Source organism: Schistocerca serialis, chromosome 7 (genome assembly GCF_023864345.2).
Source record: "Schistocerca serialis cubense isolate TAMUIC-IGC-003099 chromosome 7, iqSchSeri2.2, whole genome shotgun sequence".
In the NCBI taxonomy this organism is placed as follows: Eukaryota; Metazoa; Arthropoda; class Insecta; order Orthoptera; family Acrididae; genus Schistocerca; species Schistocerca serialis.
In genome coordinates, this window is record NC_064644.1 from 604,883,557 (window position 1) to 604,898,333 (window position 14,777).

General features: G+C 44.2%; 1 protein-coding gene across 1 annotated transcript in view; it reads left to right on the plus strand.

Annotated features, from left to right (window-relative positions):
* Positions 1 to 14,777, plus strand: part of LOC126412131 (fibrillin-2-like) — a 675,186-nt gene that overhangs the window by 144,045 nt on the left and 516,364 nt on the right. Inside the window, exon 2 of the mRNA XM_050081574.1 lies at positions 13,098 to 13,177. Within this exon, the coding sequence (XP_049937531.1) occupies positions 13,098 to 13,177 (80 nt within the window). The remainder of the gene's footprint in view (positions 1 to 13,097; positions 13,178 to 14,777) is intronic.

Here is a 14,777-nt window from a genome sequence, read left to right on the forward strand (position 1 = left end):
GGCGAGGTGAACAGCCGGCTCGCAGGCAACCTCTAGGCGCCACTGCCACTGCCACAGCGGTGTCCCCGCGCCACCACGACCGAGCCACGATCCCAGGCTTCTCCATCCCTGCACGAGATTCTCTCGCAAGTCCACATCACCAATTTTTGCTGTGACCTCTTACATTCGTACCAAATTGCTTCGGGAAACACACTTCAAGACTTTCAGTTAACAGTGGATGAGCTGACCAGTTGACAATCGCATCGCCTGCGAGCGGCAGGTACACAGGTACACATATACTGTTATACTGTTGTTCATCCATTAGGCTTTTACATATTTGTCTCGGTGTTATTGTCCCAGAATTAAATTAAAAATGGCTCCCATCTCCCAATTGTTAGCAAGAATTTTGGGAGATGTTCGGTTGGTTGTAGGAGAAATCCTCTCCCAAATATTCGCAACTGGGACTACCTTTCCCTCACAAACAGCTCGCATGATATTTGGCTGGAAATACCCTGGCTGTACAGTGGCTCAGAACTCGAACAGACCGCGCTACCTTTACAGACAGAAAACGAAAAGTACTAAAAATGTGGATCACGTCTTGTTATTCAACCAACAATGCCAAGACACTAATGCACGTAAATACTGAATCTGCCTAATAATTAAAAAGAAAAGCAGTTAGACGCCAAACCATTAGCTTATATGATGTCGTGCATAATCTTCATTACAGCAATACGTACGCTGTAGCATTCCATACGAAATCTGCACATTATGATCAAACAAATATGAAATGGAACCATTTAAATTCTCAAGCAGTTTGAAAGCAATACCTTGACATATCTCCGTGGTGGGAAAGTAGTTTCCTTGAGGTTCCATGCATCGATGGATCCGAACCAACCACTTGGTGAAGGCTCTGCAGTGAGCTACTTTTTGGGGGTCCTTGAGACACTCACCATACGCAGACATGGCTGCTCCTGGAGGCGCAACTCGAAGACTGTGGACAGTTCTTCCACTTTGGAGAACAGCAACAAATCGCACGGGGAAAATAAATGGTTCAAATGGCTCTGAGCACTATGGGACTAAACTTCTAAGGTCGCCAGTCCCCTAGAACTTAGAACTACTTAAACCTAACTAACCTAATGACATCACACACATCCATGCCCGAGGCAGGATTCGAACCTGCGACCGTAGCGATAGCGCGGTTCCAGACTGTAGCGCCTAGAACAGTACGGAGACTCCTCATGCAAAAACATCACGTTCTCTGTGCAGTGAAATAGAGAGTATCTGTGAGGGAAAAATGTCGTGTGCACAAGGTGATTTCTTGCTCTTAGCCTTGATGCATTCGAAGTGTCTGAACGGACAGAAGTTACTTTTGTGCTCCTATCCTCCTCAACAAAAGTTATATGGTCACTTGTAGCAAATATTGACCACGCTATTTCTACTCGTGCTCTTGCTGTTCTTACTGGTCTCTTCAGAAAAGACCACAACTCATTACAGTTGCTTGGTTTCATTACCAATTACGTGCTTAAATACTACTTTAGATTGCTTGAAATCGAATTACTATTTAGAATTTTCTAGCAGAATTTAGCACGAAGACTTTTTTATTCAGGGGTTAGAAGGTGCGGTATTCGTGAAATGTAGATCATTTTTAACCCGGGATTTTTCAAATGTCAGGACGTTATACGCTGCTGCCGATCTGATCGTCAATGCTGTCTCCGACCGTCGAGTATCGAAACATGTGTATGTGAAATAAGTGTATCACTGAAGTGGACCCACAAAACACTCACTAAATACGGAAAAGAAATTCGTATTGCAATTTTTTATGTCTTTACATGTTGACTGAAAGAATGATACTATCATTTTCATGCGTCTGAGGGACAGCAGATCACAATGAAAATGCTTTTGGAAAGACAGATACAACGCAATAGAGAAACACAGTAATAGTGACACAGATAGAAAGGCAAAGATCTAAAACTCTTATTCAAATTTTAATACTTCGGAATATACTGTTTACTACAGAGGGGCACAGAAAAAATGACGTCACCTGTCATTTTTCCTTAAGAGTTAGTAGAAAAAAAAATTTTTTTTTGAGTCATCGATCTTCTGACTAGTTTGATGCGGCCCGCCACAAATTCCTCTCCTGTGCCATCCTCTTCATTTCAGAGTAGCACTTGCAACCTACGTCCTCAATTATCTGCAGCATTTATTCCAATCTACTGCCTTCCTCTACAGTTTTTTCCCTCTACAGCTCCTTCTAGTACCATGGAAGACATTCCCTGATGTCTTAACAGATGTCTTATCATCCTGTCCCTTCTCCTTGTCAGTGTTTTCCATATATTCCTTGCCTCCCAGATTCTGCGCAGAACCTCCTCATTCCTTACCTTATCAGTCCACCTATTTTTCAACGTTGGTCTGTAGCACCACATCTCAAACGTTTCGATTCTCTTCTGTTCCGGTTTTCCCACAGTCCACGTTTCACTACCATACAATGCTGTCCTCCAAACATACGTTCTCAGAATTTTCTTCCTCAAATTAACGTCTATGTTAGATACTACTAGACTTCTCTTGGCCAGGAATGTCCTTTTGCCGGTGCTAGTCTGCTTTTGATGTCCTCCTTCCTCCGTCCCTCTTTGGATATTTTGCTGCGTAGGTAGCCGAATTCCTTTGCAGCAGATCATGTAATTCTTCTTCACTTTCACTCAGGATAGCAATATCAAACGTTCACCTTAAATTTTAATTCCACTCCTTAACCTTTCTTTTATTTCCATCACTGCTTCTTCGATGTACAAATTTAACAGTAGGAGCGAAAGACGACAGCCCTTATTAATCAGATCACTTCGTTCTTGGTTATCCACTCTTATTATTCCCTCTTGGCTCTTGAACATATTGTATATTACCCGTCTCTCTCTATAGCTTATCCCTATTTTTCTCAGGATGTCGAACATCTTGCACCACTTAAATTGCCGAACGCTTTTTTCAGGTCGATAAATCCTATGAATGTGTCTTGACTTTTATTTAGTCTTAATTCCATTATCAACCGGAACGTCAGAATTGCCTTTCTGGTGCGTTTACCTTTCCTGAAACCAAACTGATCGCCATCTAACACACCCTCAATTATCTCTTCCATTCATCTGTAAATTATTCTTGTCAGCAATTAGGATGCATGAGCTGTTAAACTGATGTGCGATAATTCTCTCACTTGCCAGTTCTTATAGTCTTCGGAAATGTATGGATGATATTTTTGTGAAAGTCAGATGGTTCGTCGCCAGTCTCATACATTCTCCACACCAACATGAATAGTCGTTTTGTTGACACTTCCCCCAACTTCTGATGAAATGTTATCTATACCTTCTGCTTTATTTGATCTTAAGTCCTCCAAAGTTGTCTTAAATTCTGATTCTAATTCGGAATCCGCTATCTCTTAGAAATCCACTCCTGTTACTTCTTCTACCACACGAGACAAATCTTCCCCCTCATACAGGCCTTCAATGTACTCTTTCCACCTATCCGCTCTCTCCTCTGCATTTGACAATGGAATTCCCTTTTCACTCTTAATGTTACCACCCTTGCTTTTAATTTCGCCGAAGGTCATTTTGACTTTCCTATATTCTGAGTCATTCGACAGGAATTTCTTCACATTTTTCATGCAGTCATTTCGCTATAGCTTCCCTGCACTTCCTATTTATTTCAGTCTTCAGCGTCTTATATTTCTGGATTCCTGATTTCTTGAACATTTTTGTACTTCGTTTCATCGATCAACTGAAGTAGTTCTTCTCTTATTCACGGCTTCTTCCCAGTTACCTTCTTTGTACCTATGTTTTTCTTTCCAACTTCTGTGATTGACCTTTTCCTCTTCAACTGTACTGCCTATTGAGCTATTGCTGATTGCTGCATCTACAAAGAACTTCAAGCATGTCTCGTCGTCCCTTAGTACCTCCGTATTTCACTCCTTTGCATATTGATCCTTCCTGATTAATCTTTTAAACTTCAGCCTACTTTTTATCACTACTATATTGTGATCTGAGCCTGTATCTCCTCCTGGGTAATCATTACAATCCAGTATCTGATATCGGAATCTCTGTCTGACCATGACGTAATGTAATTGATATCTTCCTCTATCACCCGGCCCTTTCCAAGTATACCTCCTCCTCTCGTGATTCTTGAACAGAGTATTCGCTATTACTAGCTCAAATTCATTACAGAACTCAATTCATCTTTCTCCTCTCTCATTCTTTGTCCCAAGCCCATATTCTCCTGTAAGCTATTCTTCTACTCATTCCCCTACAATTACATTTCAGTCCCCAATGACTATTAGATTATCATCTCCTTTTACATCCTCATATACTTGCTGTTCCTCTGGCGTAACCACAAACGCCGGACCGAAGAGGGTGAGCGCAAGAGCAGAGAAGGCGGTGCGGCGACGTCAGACCTGACACAAGGGCCGCGCGACCACAGCAGCGGCCTCTGCAAGAAGTGACGCCCTTGCCAGCCTTGGCCGGACATTAATGGGCTGTAATCGCAGAGTATCAGCACGGCCTAGCAGATAGTGCTACTATACCAGATTGTAGTGATCCATATCCATTGCTTGTTTCAACATTGTGTATAACAAGAACTCGGATTTATGTTGTATGTCGCCCATGGCTTGCGACACCTTTGTACATTTAAGTAATGTAAATTTGCGTATTTGTAATAAAAACTATTAATATTATTCGCTTGAACTGTTGTGTAACATTCCGAGAACGCAGCATCCCTTAGGCACCCTATACGAGACGCGTGGACAAGACCCAACGCCTGTTATACTATTTTCTGTTATTGACGTTATCATATTCTTATCCGACCAGAAATCTTTGTCTTCTTTCCATTTCACTTCACTGACTCCTACTATATCTCGACTGAGCCTTATAATTTCCCTTTTCAGATTTTCTAGCTTCCCTGCCACACTCAAGCTTCTCACATTCCACGCCCCGACACGTCGAACGTTGTCCTTTGGTTGATTATTCAATCTTTTACTCATGGTCACCTCCCTCTTGGCAGTCCCCTACCAGAGATCCGAATGAGGGACTATTCCGTAATCTTTTGCCAACGGAGAGATCATCATGATGCTTTTTCAATTACAGGCCACATGTCCTGTGGGTAAACGTAATGTGTCTTAAATTCAGTGATTTCGATTGCCTTCTGCATCCTCACGCCGCTGACCATTGCTGAGTCTTCCGCCTTTTGGGGCAGTTTCCTACATTGAGGGCAAGAGAGTACCCTGATGTCTGCATCTCCGCACTCTATGACAAGGCCGTTGGCAAAATGAGAGACTTTTTATGGCGGAAGTCTTCGGCCTGCACGGCTGATTATTAATCAAAATCTAAGCGATGGCGGGTGTCGAACGCAGAACCGATGATGTTTTGATTACTAGCCAAAGACACTTTCCCAGAATCCATTAGTAAGCAACAACAGGCCAACGGAAACAACGCACATTATTTTCAAAACCGTTAACTTCTCATAGTCGGAGTCCACAGTCACGTAGAACTCTTTTAGGGACCAATTCGCCGTTGACTATCTAAATTATTTATTTCATATTTGCAGTTTCGGCCTTTGGGCCATCTTCAAGGGGTACACTTTAAAATTTTCTGACATGTCGGATGTTTTTAAAGTCTGACATATGCTGTAGGAAAATCTACAGTAACACTTGAAAATGACCGAAAGGCCGGAACTGCAAATGCGAAATAAAAAATGTATACAGAAAAGGGTGAAGATGATGTTCTTTAAAAAAATTTCAAGATGTGTTAGAACAGATTAAGTGTGAAATGAAGTAATTAGCATAAACACTTAATTAGAAAAATAAGGTAATATGATAAAAACAAGGCGTAATTGGTCCATGCAAGTGAAACGAAAGGCCGACGAAAAGTATACTGAAAGAGAACGTAGCCATTCAACTAAAAGACGCTACACAAAGCGGAGGCTTACAAAGTTTCACCGAAATTTAGTGACAAGGCTAAAGAAGAATCTTAAATGGAGGTGATCAACGTTACGAGGATATGGCTGGCTGAAACTTGGTAACGGCACATGGTAAAGCGATAGATTGTGTTTATGAACTTTCTTTTTTCCGCCAAAAGCTCGACACTTTAAAGCTCACTTCGCACCTCTCGTTATCACAATAGATAATATATATATGGGTTTTTATTTGGAAGCAGCGAGATAAAAACGGGACCGTTTCTACCGACCTAACTTTCCTGTGGTTACTTCAACAAGGTCACACTATTCGACAGACAATAGATCTGCTCATTATGTTCCGATCGCTCTTGTGAGGGACGGAGGAGAAGTTTGGGTCTCTGTTTTCATATCTCCGCGTAGCGCCCACGGCGTGTGTGTAGGCAGTGTAATTACGTGTGGGGTCACGAGGAGAGCACACACGAGGGGCCGCAGCCCCTCCTGGCCGTGGGAACTGCTCGACTGCAGGCTCGGCCCCACCAGCGTGTACCGACCCACCTCACGTGCTGCAGCGACGAGCGTTGACAGGCGAAAACAGAGCCATCTGCAGTTCGTGACCTTTTCCTTCATCTCTCTTTGACTGGTTTGATGCGACCCGCCACGACTTCCTCCGATGTGCCACTTCTTCAGCTCACAGTAGCAACTACACCTAGCGTCCGCGATTATTTGTTGGATGTATTCCAATCTTTGTCTTCCCCTAACTCTCCAGCACCCCCTATTCCGATGAAGTTACTCTCTGGTATCTTCTTACATGTCCTACCACTTTGACCCTTCTTCTAGTCAATATTTTCCACGTATTCCTTTCCCCAATAATTCCGCGGATGACCTCCTCAGATTTAACACTGTACGTAATATTCAAAATTCTTCTGTATCACCACGTCTCAAAAGCTTCGGTTCTCGTCTTTTCCGGTTTACCATATTCCATGAGAGACTCCGAACATACATTATCACGATTTCTTCTTCAAATTAAGGCCTATGTATGACATTAGTATACTCCTATCAGCGAGTAATGCCCTCTTCGCCTGTGCAAGTCTGCTTGTTATATCCTCCTTGCTTCGTCAGTTATTCGTTATTTTGATTCCAAAGTAGCAGCACTCCTTCACTTTGGTTACTTGGTGGTCTCCAATTTCGATATTAATTTCGCTAATTTCATTTCTGCTACACATAACGTTTGTCTCTCTCCTGTTCAACCTACGTTTTGAGCTCAATATCTATTTATACCACTCAACAGGTCCTACATTTTTTCTTCATTTTCAATGAGGACTGCAACGTCATTGACATCCATTCGCAATGAATTTAAATATTACATCTAAACTTTCCTTTGATTTTCGTCACTGCATCTTCGACATGCACACCGAACAGTAGTAGAGAAAGACCACACTCTTGCCTTACATCCTTTTTAATCCGTGCACTTCGTTCTACGTCTTCCATTTGTCATACCTTGGATAAAAGTAGATATTATTTTGTGAGCAGCAGGATTACTTGCTTATAAACTTGGGGGGGAGGGGGGGAATGCACAAACAACAGAAAAAAAATCCATACAAATAATCCAGAACGAGTTTTTGCCTCTGCAGCGGAGTGTGCGCTGATATGAAACTTCCTGGCAGATTAAAACTGTGTGCCGGACCGAGACTCGAACTCGGGACCTTTCGCGGGCAAGTGCTCTATCTCTTTCTCTTACACCATAGCTCTGCAGTGGATACAACTACCATCTTATCTTCATTCTGAGCTCAACAGCTCTCTTATTATTGTGGTTTGCTTACTCAACTTCTCAGGCAAGCAAATGTAAAATTGCAGCATGCAAAATGGAAACCAAACATTATCGTCACGGTTGCGATGTTAGTTTACAGTAAGTGAACAATTTGTGCATTTTGTGTACAGTGGCAGTTGTTACGAAACGGATGAACAGTGTACCACTATCTTTTCACATAACGAAGTAACTTCTTTGAAATAACCCATAAACATAATAGTTTCGCAAAGTAGGGATGCACTGACCTACGCTGCTCTGTTTTTAATAACAAGTCTTATATTCCGGAAAATAGAAGCTCTAATCTCCATTCAGCCATCGTGATTGAAGATTTGCATGGTTTCCCTAAATTACTCCAGATAAATGAGGGGATGGTTCCTAATGTAGGGCCACGGCCGACTACCTATCCCATCCTTGTCAAACTAGACATGTAAATAGGCAAATGTCAGAATACAGGGTGTTAATTTCAACTGAAGACATTGAAATATCTGGATAACTACACATCGGAGCAAAAAAAGTTATAATTCCAATTTGTTTGTCTCGGAGGGGGACGTCAAACGATACCACACTCGACTCGTCACACCATCCCATGCGTGGGTGGCGTCGTAGGGTGGAGAGCAGCTTTGAATTCTTCAATGGGAATCCCCGATTTTTATTGCAGATCACGATTATACAGCAAAATCTACATACGTTCTGTCTGAAGCATTTTCTTCCTTTCGCCACAAATGGCGCTGTAATCGGATAAATAGAAATTGGTACACAACCGTAATTTGCGAAATGGTTCAAATGGCTCTGAGCACTATGGGACTCAACTGCTGAGGTCATTAGTCGTAATTTGCGACATGCTACTCAATGGCCCTTGAATATCCAGGGGCACGTGGGACCCCACTTCTATGGTCCGAGGGTAGGACAGGCCAGTATTTCATAACTTCTAATTGGAAATCCTGTTCGCAACGTTTTATTGCTCTGACATGTCGAACTGCGGACTACTCGACGCGCCACCGTGGCCGTGGCTTGAGGCGAACGCTAATCTACTTCTAAATTGAGAGTAATTGTTCAAACGTAGTACCGCCAGCTTCAAAACACTTAAATGATCCGATTTTCAAATGATCGTACACAGGACAGAAGCATATCGGCGGGAACGCCAGCACATGCGTTTCTGATGGGGTCAGCCAAGTCTCCACGACCTGTTGGCACCTGCTAGTATACCTTACCTTTCAATATGTCCACAGAAAGAGATCTGGCGACGTCGAATCCGGCGACCTAGTGGGCCAATTAATAATAGAGCCACTTCTGCCAATCAACTGACCAGTGTAAACACAGTATAATACTTCCCGTGTTTTAATGGCGTAATGTGCTGGGCAACCAACATGCTGAAACTACGTACGTTGTCGAACGTCTAAGGCAACATCCTCCAGTAGTACCGGCAGTTCCCTTTCCAAAAACGTTCGACACTTGCGTCCATTCAACGTGCTGTCGATAAAATACGGACCAATGATTAGTTCCTCACGATGCCACACCATACGTCTAACCGACCAAAGACTTTGATGGTCATCTTGTCGTAGCCAGTGGGGATTGTCTACTTTCCAGTAATGATGCACGTTGTGCCGCTTTAATGCTACCATGGTTTGTAAATGTAGACTCATCGGAAAATACTACCTCGGCAATGAACGTGAGAGTCATTTGCATTTGTTAAAATGTCTATTCACAAAACACTATCCAGTAATGAAAATCGGCGCCATGAAGTTCTTGATGCAGTGACACCTGGTATGGATGATTTTGTATTGTATTGCATTGTACTGCATTGAACTGGGGACCTACAAACGAAGGAGAGGCTTCGTCCCGCCGTAGCCCTCAGTGGTTCACAACCCCACAACAGGCTACAGCAGTCCACTCACCCCACCACCGCCCCACACCGAACCCAGGGCTATTGCGCGGTTCGGCCCCCAGTGGACCCCCTCTTTCCCCCTCCCTTCCCCTCCCCCACCCGGGAACGTCTCACACCTGACGAGTGTAACCCCTAATGTTCGCGTGGTAGAGTATTTATGGTGTACGCGTACGTGGAGACAGTGTTTGCGCAGCAATCGCCGATATAGTGTAACTAAGGCGGAATAAGGGGAACCAGCCCGCATTCGCCGAGGCAGATGGAAAACCGCCTTAAAAACCATCCACAGACTGGCCGGCACACAGGATATCGACACTAATCCGCCGGACGGATTCGTGCCGGGGACCGGCACGCCTTCCCGCCCGGAACGCAGTGCGTCAGACCGCACGGCTAACCGGGCGGGCTATGGATGATACTTACGAAGGTGCACTATTGTAACAATACTCCCTACGGACATACCGGAATTGTGATGTAATTGCCTGGTGCTTATCGGTGGTTTGTGGTGCACCGCCCCTATTACAGCTGTTTCATTAGCTTCACCTGTAACACGTTTTCTTCGTTTCTTTTTCCCGGTCTGTACGCTGCCATCAGACATAAAGGCGTTCACAACGTTATAAAAGAACGAACGAGAGCGAGCTTACTCTGGAAAACGATCGGCGTTCAAGACAACGGCAGCCTCAACATTTCTCATACATTCTCCGTAAATCAGGATCGTTTCAATTTTTTTCTTATGTGGTTGCAACGTTCGACGTTCACTTGAACGTCTGTTCTCGAAATAATAGGTAGGTGCGCAGGCTATATAAGCACTGCGGAAGTATTGTAACGTTTAGAGCCGCTACCTGTTGTACGTTCCACGGTACGCGAGCTCCGGACGCAGTGTGCTTTCTGTTATGATACGTCGTAGCTCGTTAGACGGCCGCGCTGGCCCGTCGAGCAGTCTCCTGTTCGATATGTCGGAGGAATGCAACGTTGCGAATGGGGTTTCCAATCAGAAGCTATGAAATACTGGCCTGTCCTACCCTCGGACCATAGAAGTGGGGTTCCACATGCCGTTGGATTCAACGGCCATTGAGCAGAATGCCGTAAACTACGATTGTGTGCCCGTTTCTATTCCTCCGATTACAGTGGCATCTGTGGCGAAACGAAGAAAATGCTTCAAATAACGTATGTAGATCTTGCCGTAGACTCGTAATCTGCAATAAAAAACGGGGATCCCCAATGAAGATTTCAAAGTTGCCCCACCAGCACACAAGCACGGGATGGTGTGTCGAGTCGAGTGTGGTATCGTTGGAGGTCCCCCTCCGAGACAAACAAATTGTAATTGTAACTTTTTTTGGTCCGATCTGTAGTTTTCAAGATATTTCAGTGTCTTCATTTAAAATGAACACCTTTTATATAAATTACGTATTTTTCTACACTGAAATACCACAACAATCCAATATCCTTACATAAAGGTTCTAAAGACGATAATAGTGACGTTTTGGTCGCATAGGTTTTCAGCACCGTAGCATCCGGCCGTTTCTTCTCCTCCGGTGACAGGAAAACGTCGCATATCCGTTCTTTATACAAGCGCTCTCAATCACTTGATAAATCGTAGCATGTTCCCACTAAATTTTATGGCTTAAATGTTAACCTATTTACATAGTTAAATAATTTTTTCTAAGTGCATTCCCATTCGTCATTCGCTGGTATCTAATAATTTCATACAAACTGTGGAATTTGGCCATTCCTCTTCAAAATAAAAAAAGTAGGACAAAGAAAGAGTTGTATCTCCTTAGTTCTGGCTCATAAAATTAAGCGTACAAACTGATTCTCAAGCACTTCCCGATTGTAACTGCATGAGCGGTATGCAGGCTGAGAGGTCGCTCAATGGTAACGTGCCAGACAACGAATCCAAACGTCTCGGGTTCTTCTCCCGTTCAGTTCAAAGACTTTTATCTTATCACCTATCACTTCTTTCACTCCTGACAATAAGTGATACGTGTGTAGTTGTATCGTGGTTCGAGATCCACGTTAAACTGTAGATGCCGCTACAACTAGCTGCGTGGGTCAGTTCAAACGTCGGAGGAAGGCAATAAATAGCACATCACCTACAACAGGACCATGCATAGTAAAGCGCTTTGGTGTTCAAAACAATATTCGGCTTGATGACAGATTTACTTTTTTTAGGTGAATTCTAGCCTTATTGCTTTGACGAGATCAACGACTACGTATGGTGTACCAAAGTTAGTGCGTGGGAGGTATTATGACAAATGAGAGTAAGAATTTTGTATTGCAATTACATTATTTTATCGTAAGCTATAAACTGATGAGCCAGAATACTATGACTACTGACCACCGCGAAAATGAATACCGCCTGGTAGCATGGTGAACACGTGAAGCGATAACATGAGCATAGACGAATCTGGAATCTTTCTAGCGACGATACAGGCCGCAAATGGGGAAATCCTCTGACATAAGCGACTTCGAGAAAGGTCTGATCTTTATGGTCTGGCCCCTAGGAACATGCATCTCAGAAACTGCGAAGCAGGTTGGCTGTTCACGTGATACGCAGTGAACATATATGCGAAGTTAATGAAGTCTGTTAAAACTAGGAATAGGCGACAAAGTGTTGGAGGTAAACGCCTCAGCGAACATTGTTGAAAAAGAGGCTCTGCAGCAGACCAGTACGTGTTCCCATGTTGATCCTACGACGTCGTCAGTTACGATTGCTGTGGCCAGGGAATAATCGAGATGGGGCCATGGACATCGGAAACGTGACGTCTGGTTGGATGAATCGCGCTACACCAGATCGATGTGCCATCATCCCGGCGAACAGCTGTTCCAAACATGTGGTGCCACGTGCATAAGCAGTGATGGCGGTGTTATGTGTGCCATGGGGGACATACACGTGGACCACCATCGGACCTTAGATAGTAATCGAAGGTACCACAACAGCTGTGGACTACGTGAACATTATTATTGCGACCCAGCTACATCCTTTTGTGTTTGACGTCTTCCCCTACGACGATGGCATCTTCCAGCAGGATAACTGTCCCTGTCACGAGCTCAGAATCGTCTGCAGTGGCTTGCAGAGCTTGATAATAAGCCCACGTTGATGTTCTGGCCAATTCACCTAATCTGAACTCCATGGATCGCCTCTGTGATGCTATTGGGCACCAGCTCAGTTCCCCCAAACCACCGGCCTCTAATTTACGAGAATTTCGTGACATTTTGGCAGACTCCGCTGTTCCACACCTACCGAAAACCACCGAGGAGTTGTCTAATCTATGTCACGTTGAATCGCTGCTGTATTGCATCCAAAAAAGTTGAGCAGGTGGTCATAGTCTTAAGGTTTGTCAGTGAATTTTCGATAGCATTAAATAGAAAAGAAATGTCCCGTAGAACTTCTTTGTTCTCTGATTAAACACAATTCAATGGAATATCTTGTTCATAGCGACGACCGTCGTAGATGTAGCCACCCTTTTCTCTCCAACGAATAACCAGTGTGCCGTCTTTTTGTTGCAGGCCCAACGTATGTCGGTCGCGCTATAGCTACTGCTGTCCAGGTTGGAAGCTCAAGCCGGGTACTGCTCTCTGCATCATACGTAAGTACCGCCGCACTAGCACAAATATATGAGGCACTGTTTCAAAGAGTGAAAAACTAGCAACTACAAAGCTCGCACCTGACAGTAGTCTCAGAGTTTACAGGCAGGCTACTTAAATGATAACACAGATAACGATAGTCTTGGCTATGAGCTCCTTTACAATGTTTCCTCAACCAGCAAACAATGAGATTCCAATCTGCGCTCTCCTCAGAACTATCAAGAATGAATAAGCCATACTTCTTCGAATTATCATCTCATTTGCTTTATGAGTCCAATTTTCGGTAAGTATTGGATAAGGAGAATTTTGTCTACTACTGTTGCACCTCCATGTATTTCCAAAAAGGTGCTAATAAGGGCTTTAGTAAAATACTCCAGCTACTTTTCAAGAGAAAGCCCGACGCTCTGATCGAATCCCTCTCCTATCGTGGACCTCACGAGCTGTGTAAAATGCGTCATTTGCATAAATACCACCTATTTTCCCCCAAAGGTTCTCTGAAATTCGCAACATCCTCTGGAGAGGCAGTGGAGGATATATTAAGTGTCGGAGAGGTGAGGTGGGGAGGGATGGGGAATCAGAAACAGTGCAGTCGTTGTCGTAATACGGAAACGCAGCAACTTATCTGACGTCCAAAAGGGCATCATCATTGGCTTTCTGGCCAAGGGTTGAAGCACTTGCGAAACGGCTAAGTTTGTAAACTGTTCGCGCATCACCATGGTTAAACCGTACTGTGCTTGGAAACATGGCACTGCCCAAAACCGGCACTGAGTCAACTGTGGTGTGCCACAGGCCACAGATGACAGCCGACAATGACAGCTTTAGGGACGAGTAGAGCTGCAACTGTTGAGCAACTGACCGCCTAGATGAACCACAGAGCCACAAATAGTCTCTCTTCAAAGACGGTTCAATAAACGTTGCTGCATATGCGTCTCCACAGCAGGTGCCTGTTTCAAGCACTCGTGCTGTCACTGGCAACGAAGGCTAAAATCTGCACGTGGGTACTGCACTGGACGTCCAATGTGCTCCGGCGGTGGCCTTTTCAGATGAATCACGGTTTACGCTACGTCGGACAGACGGCTGTCGGCGTGTGCGTGACATGTCTGACAGCCAACACGCTGCAACATTCGTCAGAAGGTACAGGCTGGAGGGCACTCCCTACTTGATTTCGTCATTCTGGATGGTACAATGGATCAGCACAAGTATGCATCTATCCTTTTGTTTCCCTCAACACTACGACGTCTACCAGCAGGATAATGCGATGTGTCACACATTTTTCAGTGTGTGTGGTTGGGTCCGAGAGCACCAGGATTGGTTTACTGCACTGACCTAATCATCAAACTCCCCGTATTTAGACCCAACCAAGACTCTGTGGGACCACAACGATCAGGCTGTTCATGCAATCGATCCATTGAGAAACGGCTCCACATCATTGTGGCTACCTTCCAGAATCTCACTGACTTTCGTCCTCCAGGTCCTGCAGCGGTCTGCACCGCAAAAGTGGTTATTCAGATTTTTGACAGGTGGTCGCATTAATGTGACTGGACAGCGTATACGGCCTCTGGGCAAAACACTTCTATTTCTCAAGAGCTCACATACTCATAT